The following is a 12,609-nucleotide window of genomic DNA, read 5'->3' on the forward strand; positions in this document are numbered from 1 at the left end:
GTAGGCACGGATGGGTGGCACATGGTAAGTTTTGTGTAATTGTTATGTAACTGTCCAGATGTGTGTGAGTATTGATACCCTGTTTCTCATCAGTGTTTCTCCTGTCTTTATTTAGCATTAAGCAAGTTACAGATTCCGCACTTCTATCCCACCAGCCAAGTTGAGATTGTTCAGTCCAGCGTAGTCTTCGATATCAGCAGCCTTATGCTTTATGGCACTCAAGCCGTTCCCATTCGTCTGAAAATTCTGCTTGATCGACTTTTCAGTGTCCTAAAGCAAGAAGAGGTCATACAGATCCTCCATTCACTTGACTGGACACTGCAGGACTACATCCGGGGTTACGTTCTTCAGGTACTTCTGCAGTACATAGAGCAGTAGTGACGAGTTATTTTTTGGCATGCCTCTTTATCTCAAGGTTTTTAAAAAATATTTTGCAAGTCCTTGCTTAATTATAGCTAAAAAAGTGGATAAAAAAGATTGAAAGTCAATATCATATGTTGAGATGACATTAAAAATGATCTTTAAACCTTAAATACAATAAATTCCAGAGCTGCGTTCCTTTGATTTTCAGCACAAATTAAGCCCTGTTCCTATAACTATTTCCTTAGTTGTAAATCATATGGGGAAGCTTTCAAAAAGGAGTTAGTGTGCTTTTGGATAGTAAATTGGTACCCTCATTGCTTGAAGATGTTTCATCCAAAAGTCATTACAGTTAAAGAACCACTAAATCTCAAATACAAGTGTCTTTCATAAGCTGCAAGTATACTGTATATGTACAGTAAAAGTTACCATACCTTATAGCTTCAGATGGTTTACATAGCATTTAGAATTTCTGTGCCACTGAGTGCAAAGTATTCTGTTTCTCGCTAAAAGCAGCTGGTTGCTCTGTCATTGGGTTTACCAAGAGGAATTCTCCTGTGTGTAGTTAAACCTTTTGCCCGGATCTTAAATATAGTCAATTTAAATAAGCTCCTGAAACATACATATTTGTGAATGTTATTAGTAGCGATCTTAAATACACCAACTTGTCTTTAAAGATTAGTGGTCATTTTCAGTTTCTCCACCATACCTGTGTTTTTTTCAATTTTGATGCGTGTGAGTATCCTATATGTAATATATACATTGTTATCTGGGTACTCTGTCTGTCACCCATGAGCTCTGTGTATTATATAATATAGAGTGTAGACCATGAAATAGCTTTTTCTGGCTAGTGCATAGCAACTTAAGTGTTAGGCTTGGAGCAGAGCCAGAAACCGAAGACATGTGGTGGGAGCCAACCCTATAAGTATTAATATATTGGAAACCATGTGCATAAAAGCTACGATTAGGACAGGGATCCTGCACTGTGGTGGTGCTATTTGATGGCCAACAAGCCAAAACCTGACAGCCCACTAAAGATTTCTTTGCAAGCTCCAGCAATATAAAGTTAATTGTTTATTTTTCAGACCACTCTGATTATCATGTAACTCTTTTCCATGTACTTGTTAAGAGCACAACAGAACAGAGTTAAACTATGTTAAACGCTTTGCAAGAGCCTTACGCTATCTGCTACTCGCTACAATTATGTTTTTATGCTAAGCTCGATTATGGTCTTATATCATGACAACGATCAATATTTAATGATCTGGATAATCTTACATTTTAGTGTTCGGATTAAAAATATGGAATCAATTATCTTGAAACCTCTACAGCATGAAAAAAATATGATGATACATTCTTTATCAAGCTGGAAAGTCTTTCATGGTCTGTGAAAAGTCTCAGTAGGCTATCAAACACATGTCCTGTGATAAAATATTTATTGTAGTTATTGGGAAAAATCAGACAAGGCCAGAGTTTGATATAACTCCAACACTCAAGTGTAATTACAGCTGTGCTCTGTGGACGCTGGCTATAGATCAATACCCCTTCATTTATTCTGTGATGTTTAGTTGCCTGGAAGATTATTAAACTTGCAGTGGGGGAAAATATGATACTCAAATGAGTAGCTAATCTAAAGCTTAAATTGCGATGACTTTTATTTCTACATTAACTTATCAATTTACAATAAGATGAGAAATACTCTTTATGTGTAATCCATTCCCTTTATCTAAATAGCAGGTGTATTAAATAAAAAAATAAGTTATTTGTATGTGCTACCTTTGACATCTGGGGTGCTTTGCCATTGCTAGTGACTAAGTGGGCAGCACCTGTTTGCAATGTACAGACAAAAGACAAAGGTGATTCTTGCTTTTATTAAAACATACACAGAAATGGAATATAATTGTAAATGGTCAACATTTAACACGGTAATCTGCATGCTACAATCCCTGCAATGCAGCTGAATTTTGCTACTTGTGGTGCTCAAGAGACATGTAAAGTTCCTGAAAAACTTTTGTCTTTCTGTACATTTTCATTTATCTTAAAACTCCAAAAATCTCAAATGTTGAAACTAACGGAGTTTGTAATGTATTTACCTATGCACTCCATATTGCATCAACTCTAACAATTGCACTTGCTGAAGTTCTGTTTTTTTGTTGTTGTATTTTTGTAAATTTATTTTTCTATGTTCTAAATGGACTTTACATATGTCCAAGTTTGTAACAACGGTTTTTTTTGTTTTTGTTTCACACATAATAATTTATTTTAGGATGCATCTGGAAAAGTCCTAGATCACTGGTCTATAATGACAGTTGAAGAAGAATTGGCGACGTTGCAGCAGTTTCTTCGTTTTGGGGAAACTAAATCTATTGTAGAACTTATGGCAATCCATGAAAAAGAGGGATACTCTGTCCTGGTGCCCAGCACTAGGACAAACTCTGACATTAGAACATTTATTGAAAGCAGCAACTCCAGAAGCAGCCCTGTTCTCCCTTCGACACTGGAGAAAGTGTCTCCATCCTCTTTACATCCATTTGAGAACATGATCAATAACATGGCCTTCACGCTTCCATTTCAGTTTTTTAGCCCGGTGCCTCCCCCTCTCATAGGCTCACCATCTGAGAGGCCACTCATGGAAAGAAGTCAGGACAGAGGGAACGAAAGCAAACAAGATGCCCATATGTCATTCTCTGAGAGCAGCTTCTTGACTTCCAGTTCTGCATCATTTCATTTGGAAAATGAGTCCAGCATTAGTGCTCATGATGTCATCACCAAAGCAGAAGACGATAGCCCGTTAAGTGATTCCAGCTCACACAACACAGTGTCAAACTATGAGATGGCTTCAGTTTCTCCTGAAAGTAAACTGAATTCTGCTGAGAGAAATGGCACTGGACCCAGAAAGGGCCGTGTCTTCTGCACTGCTTGTGAAAAGACCTTTTATGACAAAGGAACATTAAAGATACATTACAATGCTGTCCATCTGAAGATAAAACACAGGTGTACCATTGAGGGCTGCAATATGGTATTTAGTTCCCTACGTAGCAGAAATCGTCACAGTTCTAACCCCAACCCACGACTTCATATGCCAATGAATAGGAATAATCGAGATAAAGATTTGAGGAATGGACTAATCATCTCCGTATCTGAGGATCACAAAAGGCTAGGACTTAAATCTCCTTGCCCGGATAACAGATCTGCAAATAACTATGTAAGTCCTGGCATTGACTCAAAGATTACATCTGGTCTACCTAATGTTGGGCAGTCTTGTGTTCTGATTCCTAACTTGAAAACTGTTCAACCAGTTCTACCCTTCTACCGAAGTCCAGTTACTCCAGCTGAGATTGCCAATACTCCTGGCATGCTCCCTTCCCTACCGCCCATCTCTTCATCTGTCATTGAAAAGCTGGTTTCCACAGAACTCCCTTTAGATGCAATGCCCAAAAAGAAATCTCGAAAATCTAGCATGCCCATCAAAATACAAAAAGAATCCGTGGATGCACCTAATGAAAGCACAGAAAACATTAGTTCTGAAGAGGATCTCCCACCAAACAAGGATGATGCCCATGTTTTTGACAATTGTGATAAAAACCTAGAGCCCTCAGTTGATATTCCAAATGGACTTGAGAGGGATCATGTGCATTTTTCAAATTCATTGCAGCCCCAGAATGTAGAGGAACACAATTTTCACTCTGTTCTAGATAAGAGTTACGACAATACGTCTTCCGATTCCGAAAATGAATTTCAGCCCTTCCGAGAAGAGCCAGCATTGAAAGTAGATTCCAGTGAAAATAAGTATGAACACTCAAACCACTTTAATGTTGTGAAGCAGCTGGCCGACCCCTCCCTGTATAATAATGAACAGCCAAAACATGCAGATTCCGAGGACAGTATTGAATTTCGACATTACCCTTTGACCGGAGGCATTTTTGGTGCAATATCTAACAAGAGCTCTGGCATGGGTAACTCTGCAGACCCAGAACGCAGAGACCAGCACTTAGATATTCCCAAGGATGAAAATCGCTTCCACTGTGAGATTTGTAAGAAAGCGTTTAAAAACCCATACAGTGTTAAGATGCATTACAAAAATGTACACCCCAAAGAAATGCATTTATGTACAATCAATGGCTGCAATGCTGCTTTCCCTTCCCGGAGGAGCAGAGACAGGTAAAGTCATGTTAATGCACGTTTTACATGCAGTATTACATTTAGTATTTTTAGTATTTACTTTATTATTTTGTTCTCTGTTCCTATCCTATGGTATGGACATTTTACACCTAGATTATTCCATGTACAGTCTCCCTCCCTGTGTGAGATTACAACTTGATGTTTTACTGATGAATTCTCTTTGGGTGTAGAAATCACCGCAGGTCACTAAAGAAATAATTGACTAATTTATCCATTCTTGCTCACTGGTTTCTTTAATATATTTCATATACTTCCATCTACTAGTTTTAAATATACACTATAAGTAGGTTTCATTTTTATTTTATTTTTCTGGAAATATTGAAAAACATGTATTAATAATTCCATTGGAATCTGTTACTTTGCACATTTTGCATTTTTTTTTTTTATAAAAAAAAGAGGTCCAAATCCAGTATTATAGCACCCATCAAATTACCTGGGACAATTGTCCTTTAACGTTTTTATTATAAATTATAATTTACATTGAGTAAATAGCTCTATTCTACAGGGTAAAAAATACTTTCACAATCTTATTCCGCTAACAAGCAGACAGACTAACTTTTGCTGAATGAAATAAAATCTACGTTTAGCTCTTTCAGTGTATGTGTAGGAGTACACTGTGTGGTTTAGTATTGCCTTTCCTTTCTAAATAAGCCTTTGCAGTAACATAACCTATTTATACCACTTTCATACTGCCGCCCCGGCAATATCCCGTTAACCCGAGATATTGCCGGGGCACAGGGCAGTATAGATAAGAAGATTCCTGGGTCGGGCGGGTTCATACTGCACCTGCCCGACCCGGGTTTTAGAAAAAAAAAAGTGGAAAAAAATGTTTTAATAAAAAAAAAAATACATAACAAATGTTTACTTAACTTATTTTCAGCCAGCGGTGTCTCCGGTGCGTTGCCGCGGTGTAATTTCTAGTCCATTAGAAATGACGTCATTTTAGTACCCAGAGGTCCCCCTGACAGCCGGCATGAATAGTGAGACCCGGGAATTACACGGGTTGCACCATTCATACTGCAGGCGAGCGGGGTCCAACCCGGGAATTACCCCTCGCAAAATCCCAGGTCTAAGTCCCGGGATTTTAGACCCGGGATTTTGTGGTTGGACTATTCATACTGCACCAAGACCCGGGTTTTTCAGCGTGCCTCTGCAAAAACCCGGGTTTTTGGTGCAGTATGAATGGGGTATAAGTTAGTCTTTCCAAACAGTTTTTATGAATTAATTGAACCGGAAAATAATAAACAGTGTAACAATAGTTTTGTAAATCTCCTACTGCTGGTACAGGATGGGCATTTACTCCACAAAATCAAATTAATAGCAAATACCATTACATTCACTAATCCGCCTTAAATAAATACATGTTATAAGCAGTAGATATGGATCTAGAGATCTGGTCCAGCATCACTTATAGCATGACATATTACATTATTTCATATCATTCTACCTGCAGTGCATTCTTTTATGTCCTCTCTTTCTTCTTCCTTCCTCTGCTTTCATTCCTTTGCCGGTTCATTCCTGTACCAGCATTATCTTAAAGAGAATTACACACATTTCTTGCATGCTTTGTAATCTAGGGGGGAAGGCTTCCAATGCCATACACTATCCTCTTTTATTCTTTCTTCGTCTTTGCTTGTCCCTCAAAGGCCTTAACTCAGAGTGCGATATTATATACACAAGAAGATAAAACTGCTAGCTCTTTGTAAGAAAAATTGATTATAAAGAAAAAAAAAATCTACTTTCAAAGTTTGTCAACCAGTGTTACGTAAAGAAACTACTATTACTGCTTGTACTATTTTTGGTGGGATCCTAGCAAGATCCTTATTTACAGCTGCGACCTACTGATTTACTTGGATAAAATTGAGCTCAGTGCAAGACGTTTTTTCTTTTTGTTTTTCAACCAGTGTTAAGACCTTAATGGCTAAATGTTAAAATAACCCTGACACTTAATACTTTGGTACTTCCCTTCCATTCATTTATCTAATGGCAACAGCGTTTTTGGGTTGAGGTTGTTGTCTGACACAAAACAAATTAGGAGATAGCCCCACAAAAAAGTCAGAACCTCAAGAAGACCGACATCTACATGTAAGATGTGGGTCATATGAAATGTATTTTGAAATTAAATTAAATAATCTGGTGAGAGGTTGACATGTTAAGTATATAAACATTCTTTCTCTCTAAAATTATGTTTTTGTCCGTTTACCTTTTAACCATTAAAACAATTCATCGGGTAGCAGTGCACATTTAAAAGTGACATTACAGTAACAGTGACCAGTGGGTATATAAAATGTAATTCTGTATAAACCTGTATTATAAGAATATACAAATCTGGAACGGATTAACCCGTTCACTGCTGAGGCTTTTTCTCACAGCTGTGCTGAGATATTTTTTTTGGGGGTAGTTTTTGGGCTGCTGAGGTTCAAACATTTAAGTTGGTAATTTGTCTGTGCAGTACTCGCATAAATCATTCTTACTTTATTTATTCCAGAAGATCTTGTATGTTCCAAATTGCCATCAGTTTCTTTATAACACCTGTCATGGTAATGAAAATCAAACCTAAAATTGGCATACAAAAAAAAATGTTATTCTGTTAAATTTGCAAGAAAGTGGAACATGTTTGTGTTTTTGTTCTTGCTAAGCTCCAAAATAACCTGGTTACAGGTTTGGTGTTGATCTACTTTTCCAAAACGGCAAAATCAGAATTATAAAAACAAGTTTCCCAATAAAAGGAGCACAGATTATAAGGCAAACAGATTTATTTTACTTGTATATCTTTCATATAATGCATACAATATGTATGAATTATATGGTTTGGCCAAAAAAGCATCCATTTAAGAATCTAGACATCCTGCCACAATAAACTAGGGGTCAGTTACCTTTATTACCTTAGACTGGAATGCACAGTAGTTTCCAATAGGTGGCGCAATAGCTGAAAAAAAAGGTTTTGAAATTTTGATTTGATGTATCAAAAAGTTTACATAACAGATTTGACATACCTTGCTGAATAGCTGAAGGTCTTCTGAAAAGAATTGTACTACATTTTCTTTTTCTCTATGCATATTTGTATATATTGCTAATTATTTTTCCTGTAGTGTAGTGAGCATATTGTCTGTAATCAGATAGGAGAACCACTGTTTTAAAGAAGAGACATCCATCTTTCAAATTAAAGCACCCTTGTCCCTGTATGAACTAAAATGGAGTGTAAGGCTTTTTCTGTAGTGTAGTGGCTACATTGCCTATCTTGATAAATATTATTATATTGCCTATATTATATATTCTGATATTATATTTATAAAATAACTACAGAGCCGAAAACACTATTTGACAGAGGGGAAACCTCTCTTTAAAATGAGAGCCCCCCTGTTCCTGTGTGAGTCACTAAGAAGGGAATCGGGGCAGTTTTAGAGAAATACTTGCCGATCTATTATCTGAACCTCATGCACCGCTGGACTAGACGTTTATCTGCATGTGGAGTCTTGACCTTAGCAGTGAAAGGGTTAATAATGTGAGACACGTCTGTGATGGTTTAAGTTTCATACACAACAGAACATTTTACATAATCTTATTGGAACCTGTGGGTGCAAATAAGATGGGATCTGCAGGAGCGTCGGTCCTGTATTATTTTAAAGGGCAATAGTTCACTTATAACTGTTCAATATAAGCATTCAATAAAAATTTAAGCACCGGGCTGTCACTGATTTCAAGGTATAAAATATTTTAGAAAACAAAACAAAATATAGGGAATATTTATGAAAAACTAGTGCTCAGGAATAAGGGAGCTGTAACACAATATTTTGTGTTCTGTCATTTTTCTAGTGTAGTTCAGAGAAGGAACGCAAACATCTTATTGTTTGTTACAGATTAGGTGCCTTTTTGCTATGAACCAGTTTTCATAAATGTCCATATAATAGACTGTAAAGTGTGGTTTGAATAGGACAATGTTCTGGAGCTCTCTAGAAAGTTAGTAAACTAATAATATGCAGGTGACTAGTGCAAACTAAGTGGGCTGCTCTACAAGGGACTAAATATGGCACTGTGTAGGTCCAGGTTGCATTAACTATTTCATTTATCATCATCATCAGCATTTATTTTTATAGCGCCACTGATTCCGCAGCTCTGTACAGAGAACTCGCTCACATCAGTCCCTGCCCCATTGGGGCTTACAGTCTAAATTCCCTAACATACAGAGAGAGAGAGAGACACTAGGGTCAAATTTGACAGCAGCCAATTAACCTACCAGTATGTTTTTGGGGTGTGGGAGGAATCCGGAGCACCCAGAGGAAACCCACACAAACACGGGGAGAACAAACAAACTCCACACAGATAATTCCATGGTTGGGAATTGAACTCATGACCCCAGTGCTGTAAGGCAGAAGTGCTATCCACTTAGCCACCGTGCTATTTTTGTATTCATGAAAAAACGAAATATTGACCTAGCAAAGTACATGAGTGACACTATTACAATTATTAGGCACTTCAGTATATAATATTGAAGCTTACATGAAAAAGTTGTGCATAAATATTACATTTGATTTCTCTGATTTCTACCATGAGAAAGCCAATCAATAACTAGGAATGGGGTGCTGCTTTTATATGCACCAGTGAAACTATTGGGAAGGACAGTTTTTCCTTTTAATGTTTCTCTTCAAGTGCTTTCTGAACCCTACCATAATATGAATTATGATGAGGTGCATGGTATAAAACAGCAAGAAACCACTAGGTGGGAACAGAATGATCATAGAGATGATCTCTTTATTTGCAGTATTGGCAGCTGAAGTCTGAATGGCATAGGAACCTTTTCTTCTTGTTAGAATCCCTGTTCTTTACACAAACATAGTCGGTCAGTTTTGTGTGGTCAGAATGTTTTTTATAAATAGTGTAACTTTTAATCATTGGTAAGTTAATCATCCAGGGATACTGTAAGTAAAACATAAGTCAATTTCTGTCTATCACAACCTCTGGTATACTGCACTTTTGCTCACATGTCATTTTGTTTTACAGGCACAGTTCTAATCTGAATCTTCATCATAAGCTACTGACCAAAGATGCTTTGGAACTGCAGAACAACTCTTACAATATCCCTTATCTTCTAAAAGACATGGCCAAGGATCACTACCAGTACTCCCCACTAAAAAACCCAGGACAAACATCTGTGATCTTCAAAGGAATGAACCGAACAGGGAGTCTGGTTTATCCCATGAACAAGATCAGAGAGCCTTGTTTGGACAGCTTTGGTGCAGATCCTGTGAATGACAGCGTTGTGTTGGATTTGAGCACCAATGCGAGTATCAAGTCAGCAAGCAGTTCACATTCCTCGTGGGACTCGGATGGCGGAAGTGAAGAAGGTAACCTACCAGTGGAGGATAGTGATGAAAGCTGTGAAGGCTTGAGCTTTGTGTCCCAGGATGACCTTTACCAGAATTTTAATTTGGTCAATAGAGCTCACCAGAGTTTTTCAAATATACCCTCTGGTATACCAATAACCTGCCACATCTGCCAAAAAACTTACAGTAACAAGGGGACTTTCAGGGCCCATTACAAAACTGTGCATCTCCGGCAGCTCCACAAATGTAAGGTGGCTGGCTGCAATACCATGTTTTCCTCTGTGCGTAGCCGGAACCGGCATAGCCAAAATCCTAACTTGCACAGAAGCATTTCTGAGTCACCAGATACTGTGTAGTAACAACATTTGTACAGTGTAAATACATTTTTTTTTTCCTTCAATCTTTAGTTGTGCCAATATTGGATGCTCATTTGAACATTTTGTTGCCAGAGTGGCCAAATTTATGTTGTTAGGTCCCCTAATTAGAAGACCTATAATAATTTATGTTGGTAAGAAATTGTTTCAATATTGTATAGAAATAGCAAAGTCTGCTTTTTTGGAACTCTTTAATTTGATCGTCTGTTTTGCTGGGTAAACCACATTTCTATTAAACACAACATGTCTTTGTCAAAAATTGGTTAATAGTTTATTATTAAATGAAAAGTAAGTGATTAGTGTTAAGGTACACCTGTTCTATACACAAATGAGGCAGCCATTTTTGGAGGCTGAACCAATATGTATTAGAATGTAGCTATTCAGTTTGTAAGGAGCCAATGACAAACACTGGTTCCCAGTGATTTGATGAATATTATTCTGTGAAAGAGACTGGTGCTCTTTAATATGAGATCTTACTTAACTACTACACATCTAAGCCATCATGTAGCACTGTTTAACCCGTTATAAAACATATTTATTAGAAAATGAAAAGCACGTGAAGAACGGGGGCTAAACAGTGCCCCTACATAGCGGCACTGTACTGTACAGCAGCCGCGGCGCTGACAAAGAAGCGTCCGCGGCGGTGCTGTATTGTAGTACAATACAGCACCGCCGCGGACGCTTCTTTGACAGCGCCGCGGCTGATGTACAATACAGTGCCGCCGAAATGGAGCTGCTGCGCATGCTCAGTAGCTCTCTCTCTATATTTGCGCCCCTGCACGTATAAACCTTATACTGTGACCTAAGGAAGGGCTTGGCATTTTATTACGTTTTAAGGGTCATCTTCCCTATTTGATGCTTTAAGTGTTTTTGGTTGTTTTCTATGCAAAGTGCATGCGTGTGAATGATTCGCGATAGCAGACGTTTCCTACAGAAAGTGTGTTCCATGACCTAACAGGGAGATGGATTCCTGCTTACCAAATATGTATAGCGGAAATAAGGAGCATTTCACTCACTGCTATCTTTTCAATGCATCTTTTTCATTTTAGGCAAAAGCATTATCTTGAAAGAACGAAACAATGATGCATTTCAAAATAGAGGATGTGCAAACAACTCCTTTTACTGAAAGCAAACACACAAAATGGTCAAACTACTACTGTTACGATGCCAGCTGAAAAAAAATATAAAAAAAACATTGTTTTGTAGAGAATAACCTGTGTAAGTAGTATTGTGATTATCTAATTTGTACAGTTTTGATACCTTGTCACTTAAACATTGTCACTGTTATTGTCATGCTGTATGTTATGCACTTGTTATAGGCATTTTTGTATTAAAATGCTTTGTTCACTTTCATTTTGAGTGGTATGCCTGTAATTATATATATATATATATATATATATATATATATATATATATATATATATATATATATATATATTAAAATATATACTTTTTCTTTAAGTTGGGAAAATATTTTTTTCACAAAGCATGATATTGATTACAGTTTGTAAATACTATATTGGTTTTTGTTCTAGCCAAATGTGGAGATTCCAGTAGGACTGGATTTGTGAAATTGTTGTCATGTACTGTGTATATATACGTTTATATATCTATATAGGTATATATTAAAAAAAAAAAACAACTAATGGATTTCATTTCTTGCACTCTGTAGCAGTGTTACACAGTTTTGTTGATATTTAACTTATTGGAAATGAACATAGTTGGTGTGCAAGTTGTGAGTGGGAATCATTGCAGAGATGGCATCTGAACTGGAAAAGAGAGTCTAACAGATGCACATAAACTCAGATTACCCTCTATGACTTCTCCTTCACACAGTTAGTGACTTGCTGCACGTGTCCTGTGTTATGTTCCAGATTTAGATTGTGAGATAACATAGGCTTTGTTGCTCCATATATAAAAACAGGCACATCTACCCTTGTGTTCCTAAATAGGGAGCACATGATCAATAAACCAGTCAAAATATGCCCAAATGATCGGTTATCTAAAACAGAAGTACCTGTCTATCTTTTACCCTATGGTTAGATATACTGTAGAAGAGTGTATCTGATGTTACCTGTATTTGAAGATTCTCACCTTTTTGATGTAAGGTAGAACATGTGCAGTCCTCTTCATAGATGAGTTCCCCCACACTACATTACCTAGCCAATACCAGAACAGCCTCTCATGCTGGTGATTTCAAACCTATTGGCGTTAGGCAAATGACGTGACAGTAGAGGACAGAGGTATGAAGATTACTGCATGAGATCCTTCCCTTCAAAAATGTCTTCTGATACAGGTAAAATTGAATAAACTCTCTGTTAAAGTGTATTTAATCAATGGTAAAAGATCGGCAGGTACTTCTGTTTATA

General features: G+C 37.3%; 1 protein-coding gene across 2 annotated transcripts in view; it reads left to right on the top strand.

Annotated features, from left to right (window-relative positions):
- Positions 1-11,593, top strand: part of BNC1 (basonuclin zinc finger protein 1) — a 19,956-nt gene extending 8,363 nt beyond the window's left edge. The window contains exons 3-7 of one of the 2 annotated variants that reach the window (XM_075207911.1): positions 1-24; positions 116-351; positions 2,627-4,521; positions 9,544-9,887; positions 11,290-11,593. The exon at positions 1-24 is cut by the window's left edge and continues 79 nt beyond it. In XM_075207911.1, the coding sequence (XP_075064012.1) occupies positions 1-24; positions 116-351; positions 2,627-4,521; positions 9,544-9,887; positions 11,290-11,366 (2,576 nt within the window). In that variant the 3' untranslated portion in view covers positions 11,367-11,593. Of the gene's footprint in view, positions 25-115; positions 352-2,626; positions 4,522-9,543; positions 10,793-11,289 lie in introns of those variants that run through there. The other variant, XM_075207910.1, reaches the window with a different exon arrangement.
- The last annotated feature ends 1,016 nt before the right edge of the window (positions 11,594-12,609 follow it).

Source organism: Mixophyes fleayi, chromosome 4 (genome assembly GCF_038048845.1).
Source record: "Mixophyes fleayi isolate aMixFle1 chromosome 4, aMixFle1.hap1, whole genome shotgun sequence".
In the NCBI taxonomy this organism is placed as follows: Eukaryota; Metazoa; Chordata; class Amphibia; order Anura; family Limnodynastidae; genus Mixophyes; species Mixophyes fleayi.